Source organism: Rosa chinensis, chromosome 2 (assembly GCF_002994745.2).
Source record: "Rosa chinensis cultivar Old Blush chromosome 2, RchiOBHm-V2, whole genome shotgun sequence".
NCBI lineage: Eukaryota > Viridiplantae > Streptophyta > Magnoliopsida > Rosales > Rosaceae > Rosa > Rosa chinensis.
Window position 1 is genome coordinate 33,235,905 of NC_037089.1, and position 13,636 is coordinate 33,249,540.

At 38.6% G+C, this 13,636-nt stretch overlaps 2 protein-coding genes and 1 long non-coding RNA gene across 3 annotated transcripts; 1 reads left to right on the forward strand and 2 right to left on the reverse strand.

The window, feature by feature from the left end:
- Window positions 1–1,368: 1,368 nt before the first annotated feature.
- LOC112186175 lies at window positions 1,369–3,683 on the reverse strand. Its single transcript, XR_002930664.2, has 2 exons — window positions 2,365–3,683; window positions 1,369–1,590 (listed from the first exon to the last, which is right to left on the reverse strand). It is a non-coding gene; the product is annotated as an uncharacterized LOC112186175 (long non-coding RNA).
- A 251-nt stretch (window positions 3,684–3,934) lies between these two features.
- LOC112186174 lies at window positions 3,935–7,647 on the forward strand. The gene is made up of 4 exons (XM_024324527.2): window positions 3,935–4,462; window positions 4,733–5,234; window positions 5,623–5,824; window positions 6,411–7,647. Exons 1-4 carry the CDS (start codon window positions 3,967–3,969, stop codon window positions 7,296–7,298), a joined length of 2,088 nt encoding a protein of 695 aa, XP_024180295.2. The 5' UTR covers window positions 3,935–3,966; the 3' UTR covers window positions 7,299–7,647.
- A 5,172-nt stretch (window positions 7,648–12,819) lies between these two features.
- Window positions 12,820–13,368, reverse strand: LOC112184169. Its single transcript, XM_024322442.1, has one exon. It carries the CDS (start codon window positions 13,366–13,368, stop codon window positions 12,820–12,822), a length of 549 nt encoding a protein of 182 aa, XP_024178210.1.
- Between the last annotated feature and the right edge of the window lie 268 nt (window positions 13,369–13,636).

A 13,636-nucleotide genomic window follows, 5' to 3' on the forward strand; every position in this document is an offset into this window, starting at 1 on the left:
TTTTCTATCACATATTAACATCTCGACCATTTAGTTTTTAGGTCTCTATGAGTAAAACACTTTTGCATATTTTCAGTCAAATTGATGATCATTAAAGTACTGAACTAGATCAAATTAATAGACAAACAAAATCTATCCAATCTGAATAGTTCATGTTTAGAAACGAAATCATGATTATGAATGTAGTAAAAATCATTAATTTGGTTAAAAATTTGCATAAGTAATCTACACATTACCATCTAAAAATTGAACAGTCGAGATACCGAAATGTGACTAAAAAGTGGGTCTCTCAAATGATCCCTTAAAATAGCAAAAAAATAAAATAAATAAAATAAATCCCTTACTAGAAGGACTATATACATAGATAGATAAAAACACAAAATAATACTTGAACTATTGTGAAAAATACATTTTGATACCTACAAATTTTGTTTTACCCCAAATGATATCTTAAGTATTGCGCCGTTTTGAAATATAATACTTCCTTTAACTTTCTTGTTAAAGCCGCCCACGAGGGCTGCATGTCTCTAAATTTCAAAAAACAACTTAACTTCACCTTCATCTTTTCGTACTCCTTCAGCCACCAAACACTTATTTTCATTCTTTGAAAAGATTAGTAGCTTCCAGACATCAGTCTTTTCACAATGAACCGAGTCACAAAATGCCAATTTTAACGGTTAAACATATCTCTAATAATCTGACCTGTAACATCAATACAAACAGACAAGGATCACAATTACAAAGTCTATAGATAAAAAACATTCTTATGTGAACTGAATAACCTTGAGTATTCATGCATGTTGATCAAGTTGTTGATGGCTAAGGTCTTCTGCTTTTCACCAAGAGCGAGTTTCTCTTTATGGGTTAAGGTTTTGTATACTTAGTGATGGTGGAAGCAGAGAACGAGGCATTCTTATAAATGAGTTGTATGTAGGCCCCTCCCATAAAGAGAATCTATTCAACATAAACCAATATAGATATTCTACCTTTAATTCCTTAAACATATCTGATGCTACTTACCTAAAACAAGTAGCAATAGGATTCTCAAATGTCTATTGCTCCAGATTACACAACAGATTACAAGATTCGACTCATATCACAATCCTATCACTTAACCTTCAAGTAAAGCAAACAATTAATGCAGATTTCCTTCATGATAGTGATGAGTTCATAATTATTTCTTACACGACCGCCGTGCCCGTTCGGTAGGTCGTTATTATAAAACTAATAATATTTAACTAGGTATGCATACAACCTCTAGTTTATTAACCCACTGGATCTCATAACTAGATTATACTAGAAAATATGCCCGCGCTTTGCTGCGGAATTTATTGTTATGAATGTGGAAGAGAGTAATTGCATGAATGGATGGTAATGTTGTTAATATTATAGAATTAGATACCAGAAATTTTTATGTAAGGCACGCAGGGAAAAATTCCAGAGGAATTGTTTTTATTGAAATTATGTTCTGAAGTGAGGTACATTTTGGCCAAAATTTTGTATTACGATGCATAAATTGAATTGAAGTATGCTCCTGAAATAGCCGTTGATGGAGTTTTCTCTTGAATGGATGGAGTTGTGTGCACAATCCTGCAAAATATTTGAAGAATTAGTAAGAATAGCATTATTATATTTGAGGTTAACTTTTCTTATTCATAGAACTAAAATAGTTTAGAGAAGAAGGTAAGGGGAACATGAATGGAATGACACGATTATATGTGGATTGAAAAGCAAATGCAGATAAACAACTAAAGTTCAATTAACCACAGTTCTGCAGAAGCTTCTGTATCAAGGAAAAGTAATTTGATTGAAAAAAGAAAAGGATCAGAGATTATAGTCGGATAAGCACCACATCCCTGGACATTTGTGCGATTGGTAATTCTACAGTGCAATGATAAAACACAACATAACATCAGTTACTGGAAAATGAGGGGAGTATACTACTTTGCTGCAATTGAACACTATGCCGCAATTGAACACTATGTCTCCGTTTTTACATTAGTTAGATGTTGAAGCACAATAATTAACAGTTTAATGGTAAGAAATTATCTGATCATTAAGTAAGAATACTGGGGACTTTTTAATTAAACTGAAGATGCATTCATACATGTATAGAGCTTTTAATTAGCCTAGGGATGCTTATGAATATTGTATATTAGACAGAAGAAGGATTAGAGACAGTAGGTGTTCATCTTAAAGCACTGTTTATATAGAAACTGGTTCCGGATATCAAATTTATGTGGAATCCAACGTGCAATCTACTGCCAACATGGTCTATTTCAAGTTAATTGGCTTTAAATCCCAAACATATATTATATGGACAAAGAAAGCTGAAGCTGAAGTATGAGATCTTTAGTCACTCACAGTGAGGTTTCCGGTCAAAATCTAGCTAATTCATATGTTCGTCTGCCACCAAACAATGACAGTAGTTTCATTAGTACACCACAAAATTGAGCATGACCAAGTCACTAAGGTGATCTGGCCAAAAAAACCTCCACTTAATGCAAGTAGTATCATAAAGCATTGATATAATAACTAATCTTTTGATCACAAAATCCCAAATTTCACATCAAATAAATACAGCAACAATGATACAGAAGCTTAATATCCCACCATATACAACTTTCCAGTCTAAACTACATAAAAACAACAAATTACATTTTTCATACCTAAAAACAAATAAAGAAAGAGAAAACAGTAAAAACAATAATCTCCACTTCTAATTGCAAAGTCTAATCCTTGAGGATCAAAACGCAGCATACCAAATATGATCAATAAACTGCACACTTTCTTTGTAGCTATCTCATTTCTCAAAACCCAGCATACCAAAAATATGACATTATAAGAACGAAAGGTGATTCAACAGAGCAAAAACACCCAAATATTTCAATGAACAATATTTAGAACTGCGGAAGACAACCAAACAACAGATCAAACCGAAAACCCATAATAACACAATATTGAGATCCAAGTACAATCGACCTTGACAATCGCGCGACAAAATTATCATATCAAAGCTTCAAATTCTGGAATCTTACCGATTTCAGTCCCTATTCTTCTTTCAAATTCTGGAATATTACAAAACTTCCTTTCAATTACCATTTTTGGATTTATTTCCACAATCATATTAAAAATTTCATTTCCAACCAAGTGAATCCTGGATTACGTCTATATCAGTGGCATTGAACAAAGTTTGTCTGTTAAACCAAGGATTTATCATTTTATAAACATGTACAACAATGATGATCATAATAAACATGATAAATATACCATTGATTTGAATACCAAATTTGACTTGTATCAAAACAAATAGTATCTTCCTTTACTTTGAGTATTGAAACCATCTGTAGACATAAGCAGACTATTTATGTGTTGTTGAATTTAGGCAGCAAGGGATTTAAAGTGCAAAAGCAAAGGAGGGACCCAAAACACGAAGAGGAATTTTAGATTCACTTCAAATCATAATAAACACTGCAATCTAAGTGCATTAAGACTGTTATGAGGAATTTTCATCCAAACCTCTCAAATAAACAACCTACCTTCCAGACGGAGAAAGACAGAGGCAAGCAGGCACTACATGCACTTGCAACACAGAAAAGAAGAAGAGGACTCCGGCAACAGTTCGAGATCAAAGCTAATTTGTATGTGTGATTGATTAAGGGGCTGCATGGATATAGTTAGAGAGAGAGAGAGAGGAACCTGGAGACGGAAGCAAAGCGAGGATTACTCGGACAAAATTGAAACTTCACCTTCACAATATCGACGGAGACAAGGCTGACGGGCTGTGGAAGATCGACGATCAGAGTTGCAGAGTCAGGCTGCAGATGAGTTCCAGATCCATCTGTTTATGCGCAGCACACATCCCTTGGAAAAGCGAAATAGCAATGGCAGGCTGAGATTCTGAGTGCAAATCAAGGGCAAAATCGACATTTCCACCCCCAATGAACAGAGGTGTGAACAGATAACATGTCTTTAGTATATTTAGAATTAGAACAGCTATTACTTCCATTTCCATCCAACTCATTCTTCTTTTTCTTCCTCTTCATTCGATCGACCATTTTCGTTTCTTACTTTCTCGCTCCACAAAACATGGACATGCAGTTCAGGTTGAGAGATATCCCTAATATTAGTGTTACTTGTCCGAAAATAAGCGCAAATAAAAATAAAAGTAAAACAGGTTCTTCTCGAGCTGCTGAATCATCACTTTACAAGTCTAATGATCCTTGCAACAGCAGTAGTACTACTTCTGATAAATCATTCAGGAAGCTGGAGCAGGAGGTTCCGAAGACCATGTCGGCGGAGCTACGACTGTCTTGGCTTCGCTCTCAAGTCATCGGTGCTTCCGTAGAATTCGATTCTCCCTTTGGGAAACGACTACTCACCTACGCTGATCACACTGCTTCCGGCCGCTCTCTTCACTATATCGAAAGCTTCATCATCAATAATGTTCTACCCTTTTATGGTTGGTAGCTGTACTTATTTTCATTGTTCAAATATTATTCTTTGAGTTTAAATTTCGGGTTCCAACCAATTTTCTGTCCCTGTACGTGTCATTGTCCGATATTAATTTCCAGGGATTTAGCTTTCTTGCTAAATAGATTGAGAACCAAAATCAAAATGATTTCCGAAAACATCAATAAAAAAATGGCTTTGAACCGATTTGTTCACCTGTCAAGTTAATTTTATTGACAACACATGCTAATTAGGGTTACTGGGACATATCTATCCGTAGGAAATACTCACACTTGCGAGAGTTATGTTGGTCTTCGGACTACAAAAATGGTGTATCAAGCAGGCAAATACATCAAGAAATGCTTAGGAGGTGGAGAAGAGGATGCACTCATGTTTTGTGGCCAGGGCACCACTTCAGCAATTAAAAGGTTCCAAGAGGTGATGGGCGTTACCGTACCATCAATTTTAAGAGAGAGGGTCACAAACACTCTTGGTACCCAAGAAAGATGGGTGGTGTTTGTTGGTCCCTATGAGCACCACTCGAACCTTCTTTCGTGGCGGCAAAGCCTGGCTGAAGTAGTTGAGATTGGTCTAAATGATGAAGGCTTACTGGATACGGAAGCTCTTACACTGCAACTCGAGTCATTCAAACATGCTAACCGCCCAATTTTGGGTTCCTTCTCGGCTTGTAGTAATGTCACCGGAGTTTTTCCGGACACACGAGCAATTGCACGACTTCTTCATCAATATGGAGGATTTGTGTGCTTTGATTACGCTGCAAGGTACGTCAGTTTGTGGCTTTGTGCATGCATGTGCCTTATCTTTTTTCAGTGTGATCATTAACACTCTGAGAGAGTCAATTTGCATTTCGCTAACTCTCTGTGGATAGCACTCCCTTTTTACACAACAAAAGCTAATTTGATAACATGTTCAATGACTTTTGAAATGCTTGCCAGTAGCCCCTTATTTTTCAAACTTGGTCTTAATTGTTCCAAGCTTTTGCTTAATTAGCCAAAACTTTGTTTTAAATAGCGGTGTTTCTGTATTTATGGTCGACCAATAATTGTTAAATTAGTGATGACTTTGCTGGTCGAATTAATGTAGGCATATCTTTTGAAGAATAACTAATTATTATTAATTTTTGCTTCTGGGTCCATGAATTATATAAAGCGGACCATATGTGGAAATTGATATGAGGTCAGGGGAGATAGACGGATACGATGGTGTTTTTCTTAGTCCACACAAGTTTGTTGGGGGACCTGGTTCCCCAGGCATTCTCCTTATGAGCAAGGCTCTCTATCAGCTTAGATCTTCTCCACCTTCCACTTGTGGAGGTGGAACTGTTGATTATGTCAATGGCTTCAGTGAAAAGGTAGGTACCATAAATTTCAACTTGATCATCTATTCTCTTTGTATGTACATAGAAATTACATTACAATAAATATAGTAACCTTTCGAGATCTCAAATGTCCGTAAATTGAACATAATTGAAACTCATACTAGCAGGAAAGTTGGTGAACCAAATACATGATCCTCTAGACTAGGTACGCATTTTGTTGTCAATTTATTCATCCCGAGAGCTAATGAAAATATCTATATAGATCATATCTTAATTGTATAATATCTGCTTTTCTTTCTAGATCACATGATTCACATCATTTTCATTAGCTCTTCTAGCTCCATTAAGGGCGAGGAGGGGTGGGATTGAAAGAAAGAAAAAAAACAAAAACTACCAAACTTCATAAATACACATCAAGCTGCCAACAAACTCAATGTCACTGATTTGAATGATGAACAAACCACACACGTTGAAGAAAATCGAAATAATTGAAAGTAAGAGGTTCTGTGATGGAAAGTGTATCAAGGTGTCTAGAAATTGTTTCAATCCACGTTCAGAAATGAATACCAAATTATTTTCATTTTCTTCTTGAAAATTAATAGCAGGACTTGCAATGCAGGACACATTATATATTGAGGACATTGAAGAAAGGGAAAATGGGGGTACACCGCAGATAATACAAACAATTCGAGCAGCATTGGCTTTTTGGGTGAAGGACTACATTGGTTATGAAGTGATAGAGAAACAAGAGCAGATATATGTTAGAAAGGCACTGCAAAGGCTCCTCCCGAATAAAAACATAAGGATTTTGGGAAATACAAGTACCAAGAGACAAGCTATTTTGTCTTTCCTCATTTACTCTACAACTAATACTTCTACTTCAAATGCAAGCATTGAGTACAACATGTGGGGAGAGACTGAGAATGAGACAGTAGGGAATACAAGATATAATCCCCTCCATGGCTCCTTTGTTACGGCCTTACTCAATGATCTATTTGGTATCCAGGCCAGAGGCGGCTGCGACTGCGCAGGGCCGTACGGCCACGCTCTTCTCGGAATCGACGAGACTAACTCGCATGCCTATAGATGTGCCATCCAGAAGGGCTATGTGGGGTTGAAACCCGGATGGACTAGAATCAGTTTTCCCTACTACATTTCAAATGATGAATTCGACTTCATCGTAGCTGCATTGGAGTTTATAGCAGCTTATGGACAAAGGTTTCTTTCTTTATATAACTTCAATCCCAGAAGAGGAAGCAGCTGGATTATCAAGAAGAAGGAACTCCAAAGCATACTTGCTGTTACGAAGAAGACCAATTGCCAGGACAAACTTAAACAAGACTGCATTAATACAAATGATGCAGATAAACAAGAAGGGCTACTAATTAGTAAATTTGCCTCATATTTGGAAACGGCTACGCACATTGCGAGTCTCTTGCCCAAGTTTCCTCCTAAGCGTATGCTTCAGCAAGACATAGACATCAATCTCTCGCACTACAGAGTCTAACTCCAATTATTATTAGTTTTTTTTTTTTTTCAGATGCATATGATATATATATATATATATATATATATATATATTTAGTTCTGGTATGGTATCTCTTGCTGGTATAAGAGGTTATCACGACCTTCAATAATGTGGTGAGTAAATTTAAGCGTAAGTTTCAGAGATAGCGATGTAGAGCGTGAAGTGGAAAAAAGGCTTGAAGTTATGAGCGATGTGGGACCTTTAATAATGTGGCGAGCGTTTTGTGTCGTTAATTTTGTTCCTAGTCGGATTATCGACCTATTTAAGCAGCTGCTTTTAATTACTTTGTATTGGATATATTATAGCAAACATCTTGTGTGGTGCCACGTTTTCATACGAGATTCACAATCATTGCTGGGCCCAAGCCACAACTCCACAAGTAGTGATAGACCTGCATATATGGCATGCAATAAGTGGCTCTCTTTTTTTGGCTGAAAGATGAGTGAAAGAGAGGAGTAACCTCCCTAATGCTATTGAATTAATCAAAGAAAAAGGATATAACAAGAGAGGTGGACAAAAACAAAATCTCTCGAAGCAAACTAACAAGGTATGGTATCTCTTGCTGGTATAAGAGTTCGATAATATCGAAGTACCCAAATTCGACTCTCATCCGTAGGTAACCTTTATGTCTTTGATACCATGGTATTTTTTGTTGGAATAAGAGTTCTACACAACATGCAAAATTATATCATAGGTGAAGAGAATTTCAAAACATATCATACAATAGTTGGCAAAAAAGTTTCGGGTCGGACAAAATTGATTGAAATTGGCAAGTATAAGGACACCCCTGATGAGATTAGAATTGTAGGGTACAAGTGATTTATGATATAAAGGTGAATAAGGAAAAATAAAATTTACTCTTTTTTAAATTTTATCAATCCGCAAGTCCATCGATCAAACTCCCTATAAAATGTTTATCTGACTTCCAAAAGTCCACTTTTGTAATGTTGTGACATCTAAGATGTTTAACAATCAAATTGAAAATGAGAGGGACCCCATTCTTTCTTATAGAAAAGGAAGAAACTTCCTTATCCCATGTCTTCCCCTCCGTAAACCACCACCCAACCTACTCTCTCTCTTCTTCCATCCCCACTATAAACCTCCACCCAACCCACCGCCTTCACCTATGATCACAACCAAATTTGTCTATCATCCTTGTTCCACTTTTGATTATGATGTTGAACCATTCAGATCCTTTTCCACATAGATGCCATGCAATTACCATATTTTTGGAATTTCAATCGCGATCTTTCTCAGTTTTGTTTTCTTTTGGTTCTACACTTTTGTTGGTCTTTTAATCTGGGCAATTTTTGTGGGATATTGCATTGATCCCAATTGAGTTTTGGCTCTTCTTTGTCCAATCTCACTGTGACTTACACTTTGTTTCTTGTCCTTCGCATTTTTGTGTTGATTGTTTTCTTTGACTTGATTGTATAATTTTCTTGTTAATCCAATGACGCTTCAACATAGTTGATCTTCATAAGGATTCCTCTGTTTTCCGTGTTGAGAATTTTTGCTTCTTTGAACAGTAAATGTTTTGTTGTGGCCAACGATCCACCTTTTGACTTTAAGATATGCTTTTGCATCTTGAGCCCTTTCAGTGCTTTGACACCTTGCATTGCAATTTATGCCCCTTGGCTTCTTTCCTCAAATCATTTTTGACACTTTCTAGATCTGAATGAGTTACTCAAGATGGACATACTTCTCATGTTCTACAATTTGGTAACCAATCGTGGGTAATTTTATTTGTTGTTTGTCAAATTTCACATTTGTCTATCAATTTTTTTTGCTTCAGATTTGGTATATACTTTGTCTTGTGTTCTGTTATTTTCTTGATTATATAGGTTTCTTTGTGTGTATACTTCATTTTCGGTTTCCCTTTGTTTTGCTATTCACAGGACTTGGTGTATTGATTCTAATGACTTTTTTTTCTTTCTGTGCTTGATACACCGGTGAAATATGAGATAATGAGGTAGCGTGATGGCGGAGTTCATATTCTAGAGGTAATGTTGCTGTGCAAATCACATTAGGATGGCAAGAGCAGTTGCAAGTAGTGTTGTAGCTCTCCAGATCAAGAGCGGTTGGATGCTAGTTCTTTGGAGATGGTTTCCTGTTTAATTGGAAGCAGTTATCTAAAACCAATTATAATAACTGCATGTTGATAGGATTTGAAGACAATTCTCTTGTGGATGAGTCCAAACATAATGTTTGGTCATGGTTTTATCTCCTAAGAGACTTTTTAGGAGTAGAGAGTTTCTAGGAGAAGTGAAGATATTTTTCCACTTCATTTAATGGGTTTATGTTTTTTTTTTTTTTAATTCGGGCAAGCAACACCCATTAGGTTGGAGTGGTGGTGCTCCTCCCTAAACTTTCATTATTCATAGAAGGATAGTACACCGAGGGGGACATATAACCTGAACCTCGATTTAACATACAATCATCCTCAATAAGGACGTCCTGAATAATATCAGGAGTTTCCTCCACCCAAAACTCATCCAAACTGGATGTACTAGCAAGGTACGCTAGCCTATGAGTTATACCATTTGCTTCCCTATAGATATGTCTAAGAAGAATAAGATTGAAATCTTCCATATAACGTTTACAATCATGCAAAAGAAGACCAACCTCAGACAAATCAGTGTCTTCTCTAGCCAGAGCAGCCAGCACTGTAGCACTGTCACTTTCAAATTCAACTTCACCCCACTGCTGATGAATAGTGACAAGTAGACCAGCCCGCATTGCTTCAGCCTTTACCTGCAAGGCAGACTGCGCATGGGGCAAATGCTTGGCCAAAGCCGCGGCATATTTTCCGAACTCATCTCTCACAATCACTCCTATTCCTCCCTTCCCATTAGAATCCTGGTCAGCTCCGTCAACATTCACTTTGAGCCTCCCACTAGGTGGACAACGCCATTTCGCAGCTGGTCTTTTAATTCTACTCACTTTCTGGGTGTGAACCTTTTGATAATCAGACAACAACTTTAAAGCCCATATTGCCATGTTAAAAGGGTCACACTCTCCACCATTCCACACTAAATTATTCCTTTCAAACCAGATGGCCCAGAGAGAGACAAAGAAAACCTCTACACGTGGTGAGCCCATACCTTCCAGAACTACTACCAACCAATCAAATATGCTAGGTGTTGGAAATTCCATGCTTCTAAGATGAATGGGGCTATGTGACCAGAAAGTTTGTATGACTGGGCAATCACGAAAAATATGGACACTAGTCTCCATGTGTAGGGAACAAAAAACACACCTCAGAGTTGGAATCTGCATTCTATGCTACAGGGCTGCTCTAGTTGGCAATATATCACGGCACAACCTCCAAACAAACGACCTCACCTTTGGAGGGATTCGTGCTTTCCAGAACTTCTTCCAATACTGCCCATTTGCCCCACTGATCCCCCTAGAGGAGGAGGCCTGGTTCATAAGCTTAGCATGCTTTCTGGCTACGTTGTAGCCACTCTTGACGTTATAATTCCCCGTCTTGTCAAAGTGCCACAGCAATACATCCCGTGTGGGTCTTCTTCCAAGTGGAATACTAGCAATACTACGCACGTCCTCCTCTGTAAATAACTCATGAAGCATTGGCAGGATCCATTCCATCTCATCCGGGTTTATGAGATCGCGAACCAAGAAATCCTCAGTCCCTGACATAGGCTGCGAGAAAGGACGAAAGTGATGTGGAAGTGGAATCCACGGGTCATGCCAAACAGAAACGTCACAACCATCCCCTATTCGATGCCGTACCCCCAGCTCCAACACCCTCCTACCAACCAATATGCTTCTCCATGCATAAGAGGGGTCATTACCAATATCGGCTTTCATGAAAGAAGTTTCTGGAAAGTACTTGGCTTTTAGCAGCCGTGCAACTAGAGAGTCAGGTCTCTGAATAAGTCTCCACCCTTGTTTCACCAAGAGAGCCCTATTGAAAAAAATCATGTTCCAGAACCCCATTCCACCCTCACTCTTTGGGCTGCAAAGTCGATCCCATGCTAGCCAATGTATTTTCTTAGCATCACCCTTATCTCCCCACCAGAATTTTTCTAGGATTTGGTGCATGGCAGTGCAAAGGTGTTGTGGAAGTTCAAAGCAACTCATGACATAATTTGGAATGGATTGGAGGACTTCCTTAATAAGAGTCTCTTTACCCGCCACACTTAGGGTTTTGTCCCTCCACCCTAGTGTTCGTTTCTCCATCTTCTCTGTTAAAAAATGAAAAGCTTCATCCTTAGAATAACTTAGCTCCGTGGGGAGACCCATGTATTTATCATGTTTTGCAACCCTTGTAACACCCAATCTATCAGCCAACTCAAACTGTTCATCCACATGTACGTTCTTGCTAAAGGATATGCAGCTCTTTTGAAAATTAATTTGTTGCCCTGAAGCTTGAGCATAATTCACCAAGATATCTCTAACCTCATTACATTCAGCCTCACCAGCCCTGAAGAAGATGAAAGAGTCATCGGCAAAGAACAGATGACTAACAACCGGTGCCCTTGTACAGATACTCACCCCATGCAGCCTGCCTTGCTCCTCCGCATTAGCAATTAATCTTGACAATGCCTCAGCACACAGGAAAAACAAATAAGGTGAAATTGAGTCGCCTTGTCTAAGTCCCCGGGAAGGATACAGTAGGCCTCTTGGCTCCCCATTCAACATGAAGGAATAGGATACTGTCTCAACACAGCCCATTACCCAACGAATCCAAGTATCACAAAAGCCAAACTGTTTCATGACTGCAGCCAGGAAAACCCACTCAACACGGTCATCAGCCTTGCTCATATTGAGTTTTAAAGCACTAAACCCACCTCAATCTCTTCAAATAATGAGAAATCTCAAAAGCAATAAGCGAATTATCGGAGATTAGACAGCCCGGAATAAATGCACCCTGTGTTTGGGAGTTCAGACCATCCAGTAGAGGCTTCATGCGGTTTGCTAACACCTTCGACCCAATTTTGTAAAGGACATTACACAAACTAATGGGGCGAAGTTGACTTACCGACTCAGGTGTCTTCACTTTGGGGATGAGTGTAAGTATTATTGATCTGCTGCAGGATTTCCCTGGAACTCAGGAACTGCTTCACTGCCTCTATCACGTCACTACCAACAATAGCCCAAAATTTTTGGTAAAAGCACGGAGCTAAACCATCCGGTCCCGGGGCCTTAGATGGGTTCATCTGCTTAAGTGCCCGCCACACTTCATCACCACTTACTTCTAGCACTAGCATCGCATTCATCTCACCAGTCACTAGTGTTGGTAACATTGACGTAACTGCTCGACATTTGCTGGTCTTGATGACTGAAATAGGTTTCCGAAGTAGTTTTGAACAACTTGTTCAATCTCATCCTCATCTGTCCTCCAAACTCCGTTAAGATCACACGGCCCCTTAACCATATTCTTCTTTCTTCTATTACTCGCACTATAATGGAAGAATTTTGTGTTCATGTCTCCATCTGACAGCCACAAAACCCTAGACCTCTGTCTCCAAAACACCTACTCTTTTTGGAGTAATTCATGTAACTTGGACTCAAGTGTTAACCAGGATTGGCACAGAGGCGCTGAAGGAGCCCTAGCAAAGAACTGACCCAATTGCTTCCTAATATCTTCAATATCCCTTTTCAAACTCCCAAAGCGTGCATGGCTCCAAGAAAGTAGGGCATCACGTTTGTTGGTAATTTTATTCGCAATCTTAGCATAAGAAATATCCCCTGTAGCACTATCCCACCCCAACTCTACTACTCGTCTCCAATTTTCCTCCCTTAACCAGAATTCCTCAAAGCGAAACCTCTTCCTACGTTTCCTCCTCCTTTTCCTTACGTTCCTCACCTCCAACAGAATGGGAGGGTGATCTGATTCATTGGGAGATAAGTAGATCACTCTAGACTTAGGAAACAAGTCACGCCAAGAATTACTAGTAACAAAGCGGTCTAGTCTCACCTTGACCTCAACTTCATGCCTAATGCCCCTCCACGTGAAATATGGTCCTTGTGCATGCATGGTGGTCAAAGCACAATCTCCCAAAGCTCGTTTGAATTCATCCATGTCCCTTCTTCTTCGCAATGGACCTCCTTCTTTTTCATGTAATGCAATGATCTCATTGAAATCACCTCCTAAAACCCAAGGCAGGTTACACTTGTCACGTATCTTCCGCAGTAAATTCCATGTTAAATGTCTATGTTCCGCCTTCGGTTGTCCATAAATTCCGGTGAATCGCCATCAAGGAGTATTATCGTCTTCCATCACTATCACATCAATATGGCTCTGCGAGTAAGATTGGAGAGATACCTTTACATCCTCTGACCATAATAAA

Bases quoted from the DNA above. Each gene is read 5' to 3' on its own strand.
- LOC112184169 (XM_024322442.1), bottom strand. From the start codon at position 13,368: ATGGATGAATTCAAACGAGCTTTGGGAGATTGTGCTTTGACCACCATG.
- LOC112186174 (XM_024324527.2), top strand. From the start codon at position 3,967: ATGTCTTTAGTATATTTAGAATTAGAACAGCTATTACTTCCATTTCCA. The intron at 4,463-4,732 runs GTTGGTAGCTGT...ATCTATCCGTAG, and splicing joins TAATGTTCTACCCTTTTATG to GAAATACTCACACTTGCGAG. The intron at 5,235-5,622 runs GTACGTCAGTTT...AATTATATAAAG, and splicing joins TGCTTTGATTACGCTGCAAG to CGGACCATATGTGGAAATTG.